This window comes from Pezoporus wallicus, unplaced genomic scaffold (genome assembly GCF_028554395.1).
Source record: "Pezoporus wallicus isolate ANWC-B61680 ecotype Strahan unplaced genomic scaffold, APGP_CSIRO_Pwel_v1 scaffold_6362, whole genome shotgun sequence".
Lineage (NCBI taxonomy): Eukaryota > Metazoa > Chordata > Aves > Psittaciformes > Psittacidae > Pezoporus > Pezoporus wallicus.
In genome coordinates, this window is record NW_026637663.1 from 7287993 (window position 1) to 7302242 (window position 14250).

Consider the following 14250-nt stretch of genomic DNA (forward strand, 5'->3'; position numbering starts at 1 on the left):
GACAAGCTTTGTATCATCATCATATGGTATGCCCTATATTTCAGGGGAAATTGGTGCCAAAAAGTTTTTTAAGGAAACTAAAATACACTGAGGTTTAGAATAATGAACATTAATATGCTTAATTAGATTAAGATTATAGATGTTTTAAGCAAGCAGTATAAGGCCTGAAGTTCTGCAAGGAATTTAATTGAGTAAACTCTAATCATACGTGGAGGTTCAAGAACTAGGCATGTTTTTTGTGGTTTCCTCTGATGGACTTCGATAAACTAAATTGCATTATTGTAATTCCAGGATTAAGGGTTCTTCATATATCAAATCCTAAATAACTGTACTAATCTAAATTAAATGTCAAATGGAAAGTAATGTGCCACATGTAATACAAATATATAGACAAAAATCTGGTGGTAAGCATACTACCCAGAACAACTTCTTCCCAAGGTGAAGATTTTGTTGCTACAATTTTGCCCAGTTTTCTCTTTTCCTTTTACTGACTTATTTTGTCCAGTACTTTAGATTTGTCACAGCCCCATATACGTAGATCTAAAATGGCCTTTTTATAAGTTTCAGAATATCTATTTCTCATCAGAGAGATGCTTGCTGCATTCTTGCTCTGATTTCCCTTCCCTTATGTTGACAAAATAACAAAAATTCACAACACAAAATACTGTTCTGTAGAATATAAGCAAAGACCCGAGGAAAACATAATCAAGTCAATGAAAACTATAGATGGAAAGGTAAAGTGTGAAAATGTTTATATATCCTTGGCAGACATATATATATATATAGAGTGTATATAGAGAGACATACATTACTTTCAACCACTGCTGTAATTTAAGGTTTTCAAATTAAGCAGGCTGGTATTAAGACCTTTGGCTATTCCTACAGTTAACAGAGATAAAGAAGGAAAGATAAAGCACAGCAATGTATACTTTCCATCATGATGTGATGTTAGTGTGCAGATATATTTTCATTGTATTCATTACTCTTCATCTCACGATAAACATGTAACAACACAGCAGAGCTTCTTGTGCAAATGTGGAAACTACTGATTTTTAAGATTTACCAGCTAAGACTTTTTTCTTACATTTCCGTCTGCTCTGAGTCACAGTAACAACTATTTTCCTCCAGCTTCCATGCAATTTTTATAATTTGTTTTCAGCATTATACTGTTGAATTTTTTGTTTCTGAAATAAACCTTTGCATTCAAAGCTGGGTGTAAAATGAGACTTTCTAATTGTGCTACTGCCTTTAATTTAAAGATGCTTAGAATTATTCTTTATACTAAAGCAGAAATCTCAACCTTCTGGGAGTGAGCTTTACTGATGCTGCTCTCTTCGCCTCCCTGCATCCTTCTCCTCATGGCCATTACCTCTTTAAACTTAGTTTCTTCCAGTCCCTGCATATGTGTCCTCTGGACCCTTGCAAGATACTGAGGTTCAAGGAGGTGAGAAGGGAAGATGTAATAAGGAGCTCTGGAACAACAGTAATTAACGTGTGCTTATGACTGGAACAGTATGGGGCAGGGGTAGTGGGGGAAAGATTTTACTAGAGTGAGGGAATTAAGTATGAGAAGTAGCAGAAAGGAAAGAGGTTTTAAGAGGTGAAGACTCAGTTGCAGAAACAAAGCACCTGTAATGATATAGAGAGATACAGCCTAGCTTCAACTGGTGAAACAGGTGTGGAGATGCAAACTGGCCAAGCGACACAGAATCAGAGGTGCAGGCTTCAGCCATATGTTGGTTGCTCTGGAGCTCCAGCAAATTGTAAAGAAGCTTGAGGCAGTACAGTCATCCCAGAGGCTGCCAATGAGAAAGGGAGAAGAGCGACAAGATAGAAGACAAGCTGGAAGCCCCATCTGGTTGCTGCCACTGTTCTTGTCTCCAGCAAAGGAGAAGAGTCAGTAAGAATGGGCAGAACCACTGCCAGGTTGACACAGCTGAAAAGAACCATCGCAGCAATTTGCTAGCCTACAACAGCAAACACTCCATGTACCTATTTTACAAATGTACACTGTATAGCTATGTACTCTATGTTCATCGGCAATATATCACAAAGTGATAACAAGAACAGAAATTATTTTGCATAATTCAAGCTTCAAGTAAGGGACAAGTATTCATCAACTCTACTTATATCTGTACATAGGCTGCAGATTTAATATCTCAGGCAAGGATACAGTCTGATTTTACAACCTTTTTACAGTTAGGAAGATTTAAAACATTCCTTTGTGATAAGCTAAGCCATAGCAAGTGATTCAGCAGGGTGGTTTATCATCTTCAGCATTCCATTACTGGATACAGGCTTCATCACATCATTGTAACTGCCACTGCAACAAGGGATGTGCTACTAAATGTAAAGTGATGGTTTGGACTACCTATGGTCATGGCACAGTGTGGGTGAACTCAATTATTTTAGCCAGCATAATTTGCACAGATTTAACGAAGGGCAACTATACTGCAGATTTTGACAAAGCAAGACAGGAATTACACACAGCCATTAAAACAGGTGTCCCACCTCATCATCTTCTAAGAGATATACTTTATAATAGTTCAGCCAAATCTTTAATATGTGTATATATATATGTATACATATGCATATATATACATATTTGCAATATTCCTGCTAAACTATTATGGAAGAAGATTCAGAATACTGCTTATTATATATCAGACAATGCTGTAAAGAGAGCTCATTCAAAATTATACAATAAACTTATCAAGTAGATATTGACAGTTCTTGCAAATAATCCCTAAAATAGACCAAAAGACAGTTTAAAATTGAATTCATTACATTGCAAGTTACATAGACTTGCTTACAGCTGCTGCTGTCCAAAACCAGAAAAAACAAGAATGTCCTGCTCTTCACCTTTTTCCAGAATACCCTATGTATTTAATCATTTGCTAACAAGTTTTTCCCACACTTAATCAGAACATATCTTCCTTAGTGTTTTACAAGACCTTCTAAATAGATTTTCCTTTTTTTATTTATTTAAAGAATATATCTGATCATCCCGACTTACTACTGCCCAGGTAGCATCAAAAAGCAGTCTTGGAACATGGGGACTAATTTTAATGAATCTAAACCAGAAAATGCACTGCAAGAATATACATATGGCAACCATCAATGAGCATTCAGTCCACAAGGCAAAACTAGGGCTATTCAAAAGGAAAGCCTTCATAAATTTTGTTGTGTAGGCACTGGATCTTCAGCATCAACTGCTTCACTCCACAGATTTACTTCTATTGCACTATCCTTCATGACTACCTAGCCTTAGACTCCAATATGTTTCACACTTCAAACAGAATGTAATTTATACACAGCATTCTGCATATTTTTCAAGGTCTATAAAATTTGTAGGGTATTTTCTTAATGTAAATTCACTGGCTTATATTTATGCTAACAGATATAAACTATACAACTGTAACAAAACGGTGTGTAATTTTCCTATTGACTTATCTAAAGTATTAATTTCATATAACAAAAAATAGAGAACCTTGATCTATAATATTCACAAAATTGTCAGTTTTCTTTGCTATACCACATACCTCTAGGCTTTTTCCCAAGTGAATACTTGCCCACAGCTTTAAAGTTTTTCTTGATTAAATAACCTGAAGACACTAAGCTGACCAAGCAAAAAGAAAAGCCAGAAACTTAAGCCTATGTGTTACAAACAGTACTGAAATAGTTAGCAAAAATTTAAGTGTTTTACCAGATCACAGTTCCCAGGAAAACCCACAAAAGTTCTACAAAAGTAGTAATAAGGAATTCTTTTAAACCCACAGAAGCAAGGACTTTCTAAATGGGGATGAGGAGCCATATTCAACCAAACCTAACGCAGTAGGCTTTCCAGCATGTATGGTACCATGAGACCCCCAAACATTCAAATTAATCTTCAAGCAAGAGAAAACAAAAAAAGAGCAAGGATGAGGGATTTTAAGTCATCTGTTTTGGTGCAGTAGTAAGCAATTTTTTTTTTTTTGGTTGCTGTTTCTGAAGTTTCAGAGTAAACCAGATGACTTCAGATTCAACTTTAGAGGAGAAAAATTACATTAGGAAAAGTTCCCACTGAACTACAGTATTATAGTCAAGTAAAGCCAAGGGCAATATACAATCCCCTGATAGCAAGCTTGTTCATTTATTTTCACTGCTCCCTGCTTTCCATTAGACATCAAATGATATCTGGGTGCCTTCATCACACAGACTTATAACCTTGCCCATCCTTCGAACATATAAATACTCTATTACTATCAACAATATTTTTAGCCTCCAATTTCTTCTTTGATGGAGTTGTGGTACTACAAATAAAATTCAATAAAGTATATACCTTATTTTGACAGATCTGATGAACTGATCTAGTATGAACTTCTGGTATCGCTGCTGCACTGCAGCCTGCATTGAGGTCAAAAACTTCCAGTGCTCGGTTGCTACCGGCTGTAAGTACAATATCTGTACAGTTCTCTGTGTTAAAGTTAATCTGATCTAAAGGTACAAAGGCACAGATAGACAACAAGACAGACATACAGGTATCAAGAGCCCGTTGTATTTACTGCTTTATGAATAGCATCAAAAATTTTACAGTCCAAAAATATTTATGTCCAGTTCTGAATTTCAATACCACAAAAAAAAAGCAGCATTTTTACTCTGATAGAAAAACAGTAGTAAAGAACCAAATTGCAATTACTTTAACTGAAGTTATTTCCATGTAATTAAGTCCAAAGAACTATAAAGAATATAAGAAATATAAAGGATACAAGAGTAGAATTCATTTACTGCTGAAAGGCTGGTGATCTCCATTGTTGAAGCCATGGGAAATGTCTGTACCAATTTGCAAACACTTCTCTGTTTATATCTGCAAAAAATATCCAGTGACTGCTAGTGTTAATGAAATAAGTCATGATTTGTGGCCACCAGTAAACTCCTATTGGAATCACAAAGCAAATCAAGATGCTCTCCTTCATTATTAAAAATAAAAGCCATAAACCTTTTGACTTGTTGCTGAACTATATTAAAAACTTGGGAACAAAACTCATTTGGATGAAAAGAAACACGATATTCATATACATTAGATAGATCTTCCGTCAACGTGAAACACTGAAATAATCATGTATGTATATTGAATCTTAAATACACCAGTTTCAGTTACATAAAAAGAATCACTTCATCTTCTGGAATGTTTAGAATTTATCATAACTGAAAAACTATTCTCTCTCTTACACCAAGGAGAAGAGTGGATGTCATTCAATGACCCTCTAAAATGAATCTTATATATAGCAAAAGATAAGCACCAGAAAATCTAAAGCAGTTAGAGATGGTTGCCGTTAGAATCTTGTTAGAATTTGTCTTATGACTTAGGTACTTCTTATCTAGTTTCTCATAAAAAGCAAAGAGCGTTTCAGTTCTTTGATCTAAATGCTAAAGCTCTAAGGAACCAAGCTCAGAATATTTTTGTTATTATACTGCCAAATCAGGTTTGTGTAGCCCAATTATGAAAAAAGTTTAAACTGGCCTAAAGTGGCTTGCATGAAAATAATTATTTTCTTAAACATTAACTTTCCAGAAGTACCTGAAATAATCACTCCCCTATGTATGATTAGCATGCTACATTTTAAACCCACTTAGCATGGCCTTTGCTCTATCCATCTATAATATGCTCTATTATAGTTTCCCATTTAATCAGCGTAGGGATTTTCTCATTACTTCCCTTGCTGTATGTATAATCACTACAACTAGCTGCTAAATATAAATGACTTTTAAAGGCATTATTTCTGTGAATGGAACACATTTTCCCCTTTTCAAACTCCTTTCAATTTGCTCATGCTGATCTTTAAAAGAACATATAAAACTAAAAATGAGATAACCCAAATATGCTTTGTTCCGCACATATTCATACGTGAATTAAAAATAATTAAGAAACAAACAAAAGATAAACAGCACATTATATTTCATAACAGCATGCACAACTACTGATGAGTATGGAAATTCAATAGTTAGTAATTTTGGAGAATGTAATAATAACTTAGGTTGTGGATAGTTTTCAGATTAATCGTAGAAACAGAAGTCAGGGCATCTGTATCCTATCCCCAGGACTGCAATAAATCTCCTCTATGGCATTTGTAAATAAGGATATATTTAAATACGGCAATAAGAAATATAACATTTTTTTTTCTTTTTTTCCACTTCTCAGTTTACCTTTAAAACTGAATCAATATTTAACCATTTTATTAAGTCGTTGTGATGCTTTAGTTAATTAGTTCTTTGAAAACTCTGCACAGAGAAACAGTGATTTCTCATTGTACTGTCTTCACCTCTGAAATACAGTAGCAATCTATTGGTTAGCCAGACTACACTGCCATGCCCTTCTAATTAAGGGTATAAAGCATGCTTTTGGGTTAGAAGTAGCATCTTCTTGAATTAGTTCCATTCAAACATTCTTCCAAACTTGACTCAGAAGGCAGAATGACAAGAGCTGTGAGGAAAAAAAGAAGGAATGCTGCAGTGTTCCATAAAACAAATGCTGGGAAATTAACTCAATTCACAAGAAAATGTCAAAGCAAATTAACCTTTAATACCTTTTTTATAGATAGATATACATAAGGCCTCAAACTATTTTGTGGATTTGTTGTAATGCCTACAATTGTGTGTTTGGTATTTTGGTATTACACTAACATCTCAGAGTATAAATGCACTTTTTTGAGGTAGTGTTAATAACATCAAGAAATACTGACAGCATGACAACAAAATTCTGCCATAAGCACAACCCTGCATACATACTTTGACAGCTTTAAACCAAGATTCTATATGGTCCTAACAAAGAAACTGGAACAACACAGAACACAGTACAAGTTCACTGCCCAAGTCCTTGGAAAACTGCTTGAGTGGATTCTACAATTACATCAAGTTCCATACTACTTTAAGTTTCTGAACTAACTAGCTTAAAGGTGGTTTAGACAAGTCTCCCATAACAGTAAATGCAGCATGGATTTTCCTCAGGTTCCTGGATACCTTCTCCTGGGAGGCATAGGTATTTGTTAATAAATAAATAAATAAGATACCTAGAGCCAGCACATTATATACTGCAATATCAGCTCCTTACTGAACCCTAAGCCCACACAAATACAAGGAAAAAATAAATTAACTAAATCTTAAATCTGAAAATCATTCTGATCTGAAAGATCAGAATATGGTTTTCCATCTTCTTTTTCTAAGTTCTTCCACAATCGCTTCTATAAATTTTAAGACTTATGAATGGTATGAGAGAAGCAATTGCCTGCTTCAGTTTCCAAATATTACTTGTCTGCACTATGAATAGATTTCTAGCAAAACTGGGAAAAGGAATCACTTTTCTACCCTTTCAGGTTCCTCCTGTACTGTTACACTTTGGGTTTCAGGGTTTGGGTTTGGGGTTTGTTTTGGTTTTTTTTTTCATTTTATTCTGTTAGTTTTACCCTCCTAATGTAATGTATATACTATAAAATCAAAGCAGAAAATTATCTATTTCTTAGTATTTATATTCTATCCTATTTGCTATATTCCCATTCCAAATAGAGCATATGGCTAAAATAAGAGCAACGACACCTCCTTCTATTAAGGATTTTGACCAGAAATGTAAGGTGAAGAATCACAAGTGAGAGTGGATTAACTGAAAAACCAAGCAGGTGCCTGAAAACCACAATTAGTTAGCCATTTTGAAGAATTTTTAAAAATAATTTAGATCATAATCTATTAGCTACTTTTTCAAATAAGAAGGAATTTCTGTTCTTTAAGAAGTATATATTAAAGGAGAGAGATAATTTGCCATTTTTTCTCCTTTTGTTTTATTGATAAGCATTTAACATTTCAGTGGTTGTACCTACCAGGTTCATACCTCAGTCCAGGAAAGCACTCTTATTCAAAAATGTACTTAACGCTGCGCTTAGTATGGTTTTCTGTACACTGGCCAAACTACCAAGGATATAGGCCAGTTTTTCCATCTAAGGCTGCAGCACAGTTATTTTTAATATCATGAACAGACAGAACACACCATTCACAATACTAATAGACTTCAGTGTCGCAACCTTAATTCTGTTTGTCCTTCCAGTCAAAATCTGAGGTCATAATATCAGGCAAATATCTCTTTGAGGTGTTTTTAAATGTTACTGTATTTAAACATACACATGTGTATATATATTTGAACGTAATAAAGTCTCATGTACACAAATACTGCTGAAAACCAGCAAGAGCAAATTAAGAGAAACTTAGTAAAAGGATACAAGGAGAATTTTAGCTCCAGTTAAAAACTAAAACATAGAACATATATCAGACATTCAATAAAAGAACTGATTTCAAGTGGGAAAGAAGGAACAGGACAGTAATAGGAAAAAGTGTATGAACTGTGACTCATAATCAAGAAATACAGGGACAAAATAGGATAATAAGTAATTTGATGCAACGGTTGGAAAGTCAGTGAAAATTATAAAAAAGTGATTACTTCCATTTTACAGAGAAGGAAGAAAAGTGTCAGAGCATGTTGGTGTCTCTGAAGGAAAATGTATATACAATATTCCCACAAGAGAAAGTTTTGCAACAGCTACTCAAACATAACTTCAGACATTAATTCACACTGGGACGTAAACAGGCAAAAGGTAAAGCTCAGAAGTTCCCAAATGGTAACACTAATAGTAAAATAGTATTTGCAGCAGTTAAGCTATGCACTATAAAAAAAAAATACTATATGTTTTTTCTATTATGCCAGAACAAATATGTTTTTACAATTGGCTTTTACTATTTGGTTGAGGTTTTTTTCCTTCTTTAATATTCTTGCCCCCAAGCCAATCTCACCACACACAAAATCCCAGATCAAACAGTACAAGTACTTTCACTAGTTTGTTAATGAAAAATTGTACTCGCCTTTTGAGGTCATCCTTGGTTGTGTCTGGATGGAAACTTAATACATGAAATTCAGCTCCACAACACAGCAATATAAATGCATCTATAAAATAAAACTGTGCAAAGCGTACAGTCTTATGGAACTTTTCTTTACCCTGAAATGTGAAGAAAATTATTAAGATTGGATTCTAAGATAATTAATATTTTTCCTGAGATTCCTACTGTTAAGGCATAGTTTCCCTGTTTATCCTGATCATATGCCAGGAGGTTAACCTATTGTGTAGTGGCACTTCCTATTTCTGAGATGTTAATCTCAAAGTTTTCATTCTACTTAAATTAGTTGGCAGTAAATTCAATAGTATCTGTAGTTTATTGAATCTAACACAGTCTAGCTTCACACTCAACTTCCATTTGAATTGGGGAGTAGATTACACAGTCAAGTAGAGATGAGCCAATGAATGTAGAATAAACAGAGAAGAAAATAAACCCAGAACTTCCAGACATGTCCTCTAGTTTTGTCCACCAAGGTTGGTTTCTCATTTTCATAAATTAGCATGATAAAAGCTCAATTTGAAGCCATAAGGATCACCTGGATTGTAGTATCAGTTGGAATCACCACCATTCAGTAGCTCTGAAAATGAGGCTGCATGTTTCTTCTACAGAGCTGTTAAAATGGAAGTAGATGAAAGTGCAAAACAGTGCCCTTTTAATAAAGTGCCCTATGAACCAAACCATACAAAGTTTCTCATTACCAGAATTAAGGCAGGTTCATTACTGCAGACTGACCAGACTCTTAAAGTTCTGTCTTCTGATGCAGAAACTAACCACTTCTTGTCATGACTCCAGCCAACAGAGTTAACAGCACCATCATGACCTAATAAAAATAATAATGGAAATGTCATAAAGGTTGTTTCTTCTGTTTATATGTTTTTCCAGATTTAATTACATTGTTTTAATATAATTATACACAATATTAAAACACATTTTAAATACAGGCTTCAAATGGTTGGATTAAAACTGGTAACAGTAAACCAGGTATTGATTTTTTTTTTCCACCAAAAATCATGGAAAAAATCTCTCTCATTAATAATCAGACAATGATAATTCTGACATTTTCCGAAGTTATTTGAAGAGCATTTCCAAGAAACATCCGTGATGTACGATTTAAGCAAAGATACAATATTACTTGAACAGAGAAAGCGGGTATTATATTATGATGAAATTTTATATTAAACATGATCTGGAAACAAGAACTTGCAAATACTTGCAATACTTTATTTTATTCATCAGGCTTTTACTACTGAGTTATCTGTTTTTAAAAAAAAACACAAAATGAACATGCCACAACAGGTTCTGCAGGATTGCCTCATTAGATTAAAAAAAAAAACAGAAATATAACTGCCTGTTTAAAATCATATTTTAAAATATTATAATCTCCAGTTAATAGCAAAAAGCTTCTGCAACAGACTTTTCCCCTTTGGTGTCACACAGTTAAAAACAAGATTAGAAACTTTCAAAGGAAGAACTTCAAAAGCCAGAAACATCATCGAGAAGCTAAAATTATTAATGTGATATAAAATTATGCTGATAAAAAAGGCTAAGAAGAACAACATACGTTAAACATGTTTAACAAACTTTGGCCCATGTTATTCAAATTTGTCCAGATGAAGTCTGATGAATTTCACCTAGCCTTAAAGCATTCAAAGTTCTTATGCTGCCCTCTTGTGCACATTTTCTCTTTAGTCAACTGAAGTTTTATATTGCTTTAAATTACAGGAAGGCTAATCAATTTATCTCAGCAATTAAGATCATCTGCGGTAATACATATCTATAAAAATGCTTATAAACAAGTTTTTTTTTAATTCCCAGTTACGGAAGTGCTGTAGAATTTTCAACAGGAAACTACACAGGTGCTTGGTAAATACATATGTAAGTACTATACTTCTTTTATTCTCAACAAAAGCATTTATTTGGAAGCTTTGGTTTTGTAAAACCATTTGGAAGCCTTGAATTACCTGCATAAAAAAAAAAAAAAGAAAGAAAACAAAAAAACAGGAACATCAACAAAAAAACCTTACTAAAATACACAAAACAATAACACAAAAAGGGGTAAGGAACATGAGAAACTTCAGGAAAATCTGAGATTTGGAAAATGGAAGAGCCATGCAAAAAAAAAAAGGCTTAAGAATCTCTACACTCTAGGCCCCCCAAACCCAAAGCACGTAGAGGGAGATAACTGCATGCCGGCTGGCTTGCAAGAGGCCAGTAAGCTTCCAAATAGGCATTTCTCAGGGTCCCCAGTGCTGAAGCACACTGAGAAGGACAGCAGCTGCCTTTGTAGAAAGACTTCTTCAAAAAGGCCATGCTGACTGCAACTCTTTTAAAGCTGGTCAGCATTACCTGCACTTCACTATAAGGCACACACACTTGAAGAGCCAACAGTGAACAGGAATGCAAAACTACTTAAAACTGTAACTGAGCACTTCACAGAACAAAACTGGATAGATCAGGCTTATAGCAAAACTGCTGCTGTTATACCACTGCTCTAAGGTGCACTATAAAAATGATTTTCAATAAACGGCTATATTCAGATATCAATGCTGCCTCAAAACCAATTTTTTTTTTAGAGTACATATCAGCTATTTCTTGAAAAAGGAAAGTTTTACATTACCACTGATTGCAGCTCTGAATAAGAGTAATGCATTCTCATTTTTAATGAACAGAAAATACATTTATTATGACACTTCAAAACCAAAAGTATCTGAAGTAGAAAATAGGTGATTTCATGATAATTTGAACTATACAGAACGACATGAATGACATAAGCATGTAACTGGTGGTTTGCAGTTCCTACTGCCCTACAGAACACTATCTGACATAAGCATGCAACTGATGGTTTGCATTTCCTACTGCCCTACAGAACACTATCTAACAGTGTCACATTTACGTGGCTTTTGAAAAAAACTGTATGCACAGGTTGTACTCTTATGCTACCTAAAAAGGACAAATTAGAATTTGGCTTACACCAAATTTATGTTCTACTTCATGTTCAGAGTAGCACTGCTACAAACAAAACGACAAAGTTCTTGAAAATGATTTACATTTTAGTTTCTTCAGATTACTTAAAAAGACGTATTAATAATCTGAAGAAACAAAAAAAAATTCTTTGGGCACGACTGTTAATCTGTTGTGTGCCACTGCTGTAGTATTATTTTTACAGATGCTTGTAACAAGTAAGGGAAGGAAATACAGAATTTTTGATCTCTTTTGGTTTATTGCATTTTTTTTAAAATCCTGATCTTCTTCAGAATAATGTTCAATATATTCAAGATATATGGGGTCCCTTCAGATAAAATTACTGCTTTTGTTCCAATAAAACCTCACAACACTATTCCTGTGTGTTGTTTATATAAAATTGCACCATGAATTTGCTCAAATTAGTCTGTGATACATAAGAAAGAATAACTTCAAATAGTCTAATTCTATATTTGTTAAGGTCTGCTAGTAAATTATAGGCATCTTCCATTATGAAATTACACAGGAAGTTCATTTAATTGGATTGAGATAAAACCGTAAGATTTACTGTTCTTAAAAATTTAACAGTTCTTGCAGAAATTTAGAATTAATTTTTAAGGCTCATTTGCAATGCTAACTAATGCAATATACACAAGAATTACCATTACAACTGCCTTTATTATTTCTATTTAATTATTGTCATATACATATGCAAGCCAGATCGCATACATTGTGATAGATTATTATTTACCTCCTAAAAAATAAGAAAACCTAGTAGGCAGTTTAATTCTAGAACAAAATTAACCAATCACAGAAATTACTTCTACATCTTGAATCAGCACTATCCCCTCTCCCTTGTTCTTCTCAGGGTGATATAAATGAAAACTTTTGGTTACTATGCTATTTTAGGTTAAACTTGATCATATTAAATAATTTATTAAATAATATAGTTCATAACTCTACCTGAAAAAACATTATATGTATCAGTGAGATTGGAACTGAAGATCAGCACACTTTTGTCAGCCAGGCCGCAAGCCAGCATCTCTCCATCCCCTGTAAAGAAGAGTGTCTGATGATTTACGTTTGAAAGCAAAAGACCTAATATGCTGTTTCTTTTATAATAAAAGTCACACATCAACAAAATACAGAACAGATACTTATTTCATACATTTAATACTTATTTTGTATGGACATCACAAACTCATGTTACAGAATTTGGTAGGAATTTGTACACAATTAATTTATTGTCCTGGCATATTCTGAAAATAGTTATCCATCACACGGGATAATTTCACTTTTCACCAAAAAAAGGCTAAAAAATTTAAGTGCCATGGTCCTAATAAACCATGTCAAACAATTACTTGTTTTCTTTCTGCACACTGACAGAATTGTACATTTTATAAACCTGTACATACCAGAATACTGAATGGAACAAATTGGGGTTGGTTTACAGGTTACAGATATCTCTTTCTCATACTTGATTGGAGGACAACTTTCCAATGGATATTCGTTATTTTTACTTCAAAGAAGGAAAAAAGACAAAGAGAATAAAAATATTAAGATATCTAAACCCAGAACACTTTCATTTCACTTACAAAATAAATGTGCTTTGGGTGTTATTCTAAGCATCTTTATATAAATATTTCCAGGGAAAAATATGTTAAATCCAACATAAGAGGCAGGGCTAATTTTAAATCATCATAATTAAATTACTCCTGTTATGAATTCATGAGAATAAGAATTAACATAGATTGGTACATAAAACCGCTTAATTTTCATATCTATCTAATAAAAGTATTTAAAGAATGCAAACTCTACCTTGTTGTGACAAAAAGCAATTTGAAAATATCTTCATATGTAAAAATAAGAATTACATTGATCATTTAATCAAGATACTGAAAGAACACCACACAAAAAATACTAAGTAGCTTAACCTGTCATAAAATACCACAAACCAACCTTGAAATTATCTGAAGTGCTTATCTAATATGTGCAAGGATTATAAAAACTTAGTTTTAAGATATGGAGCAGTTTTTAACACACTAACAGGTTGCTGTTTCTTTTTTTAAGAGCATAATGATGGCACTAATTATTCTTTACATGTATATTTGTAGTACATAGATCAAAGTCTTTATATAATGCTAAAGAGAAATAAAAAGTTCCAATGGGACCTTCCAACAGACTTGTATTTATCCTCATTTTAATTTTTTCCTCCTCTAATGGAATTGTTAAATAATCTACCGTTTACAACTGGTCTTCCACTTCGATAGCCTATTTTTCTTCAGATTATTAACAGGGGAAAACATGGTCATCCTAGAAAAAAATGAACACAGATTCTCCTATATGAAATATGAAACACTGCACGAGAGAAAC

At 33.6% G+C, this 14250-nt stretch overlaps 1 protein-coding gene across 1 annotated transcript in view; it reads right to left on the reverse strand.

Annotated features, from left to right (window-relative positions):
* Nucleotides 1-14250, reverse strand: part of WDR27 (WD repeat domain 27) — a 59519-nt gene that overhangs the window by 26764 nt on the left and 18505 nt on the right. The window contains exons 14-20 of the mRNA XM_057406973.1: nt 14119-14190; nt 13293-13396; nt 12841-12930; nt 9615-9736; nt 8884-9017; nt 4749-4846; nt 4322-4443 (exon numbers count right to left, since the gene is read on the reverse strand). Of these exons, the coding sequence (XP_057262956.1) occupies nt 4322-4443; nt 4749-4846; nt 8884-9017; nt 9615-9736; nt 12841-12930; nt 13293-13396; nt 14119-14190 (742 nt within the window). The remainder of the gene's footprint in view (nt 1-4321; nt 4444-4748; nt 4847-8883; nt 9018-9614; nt 9737-12840; nt 12931-13292; nt 13397-14118; nt 14191-14250) is intronic.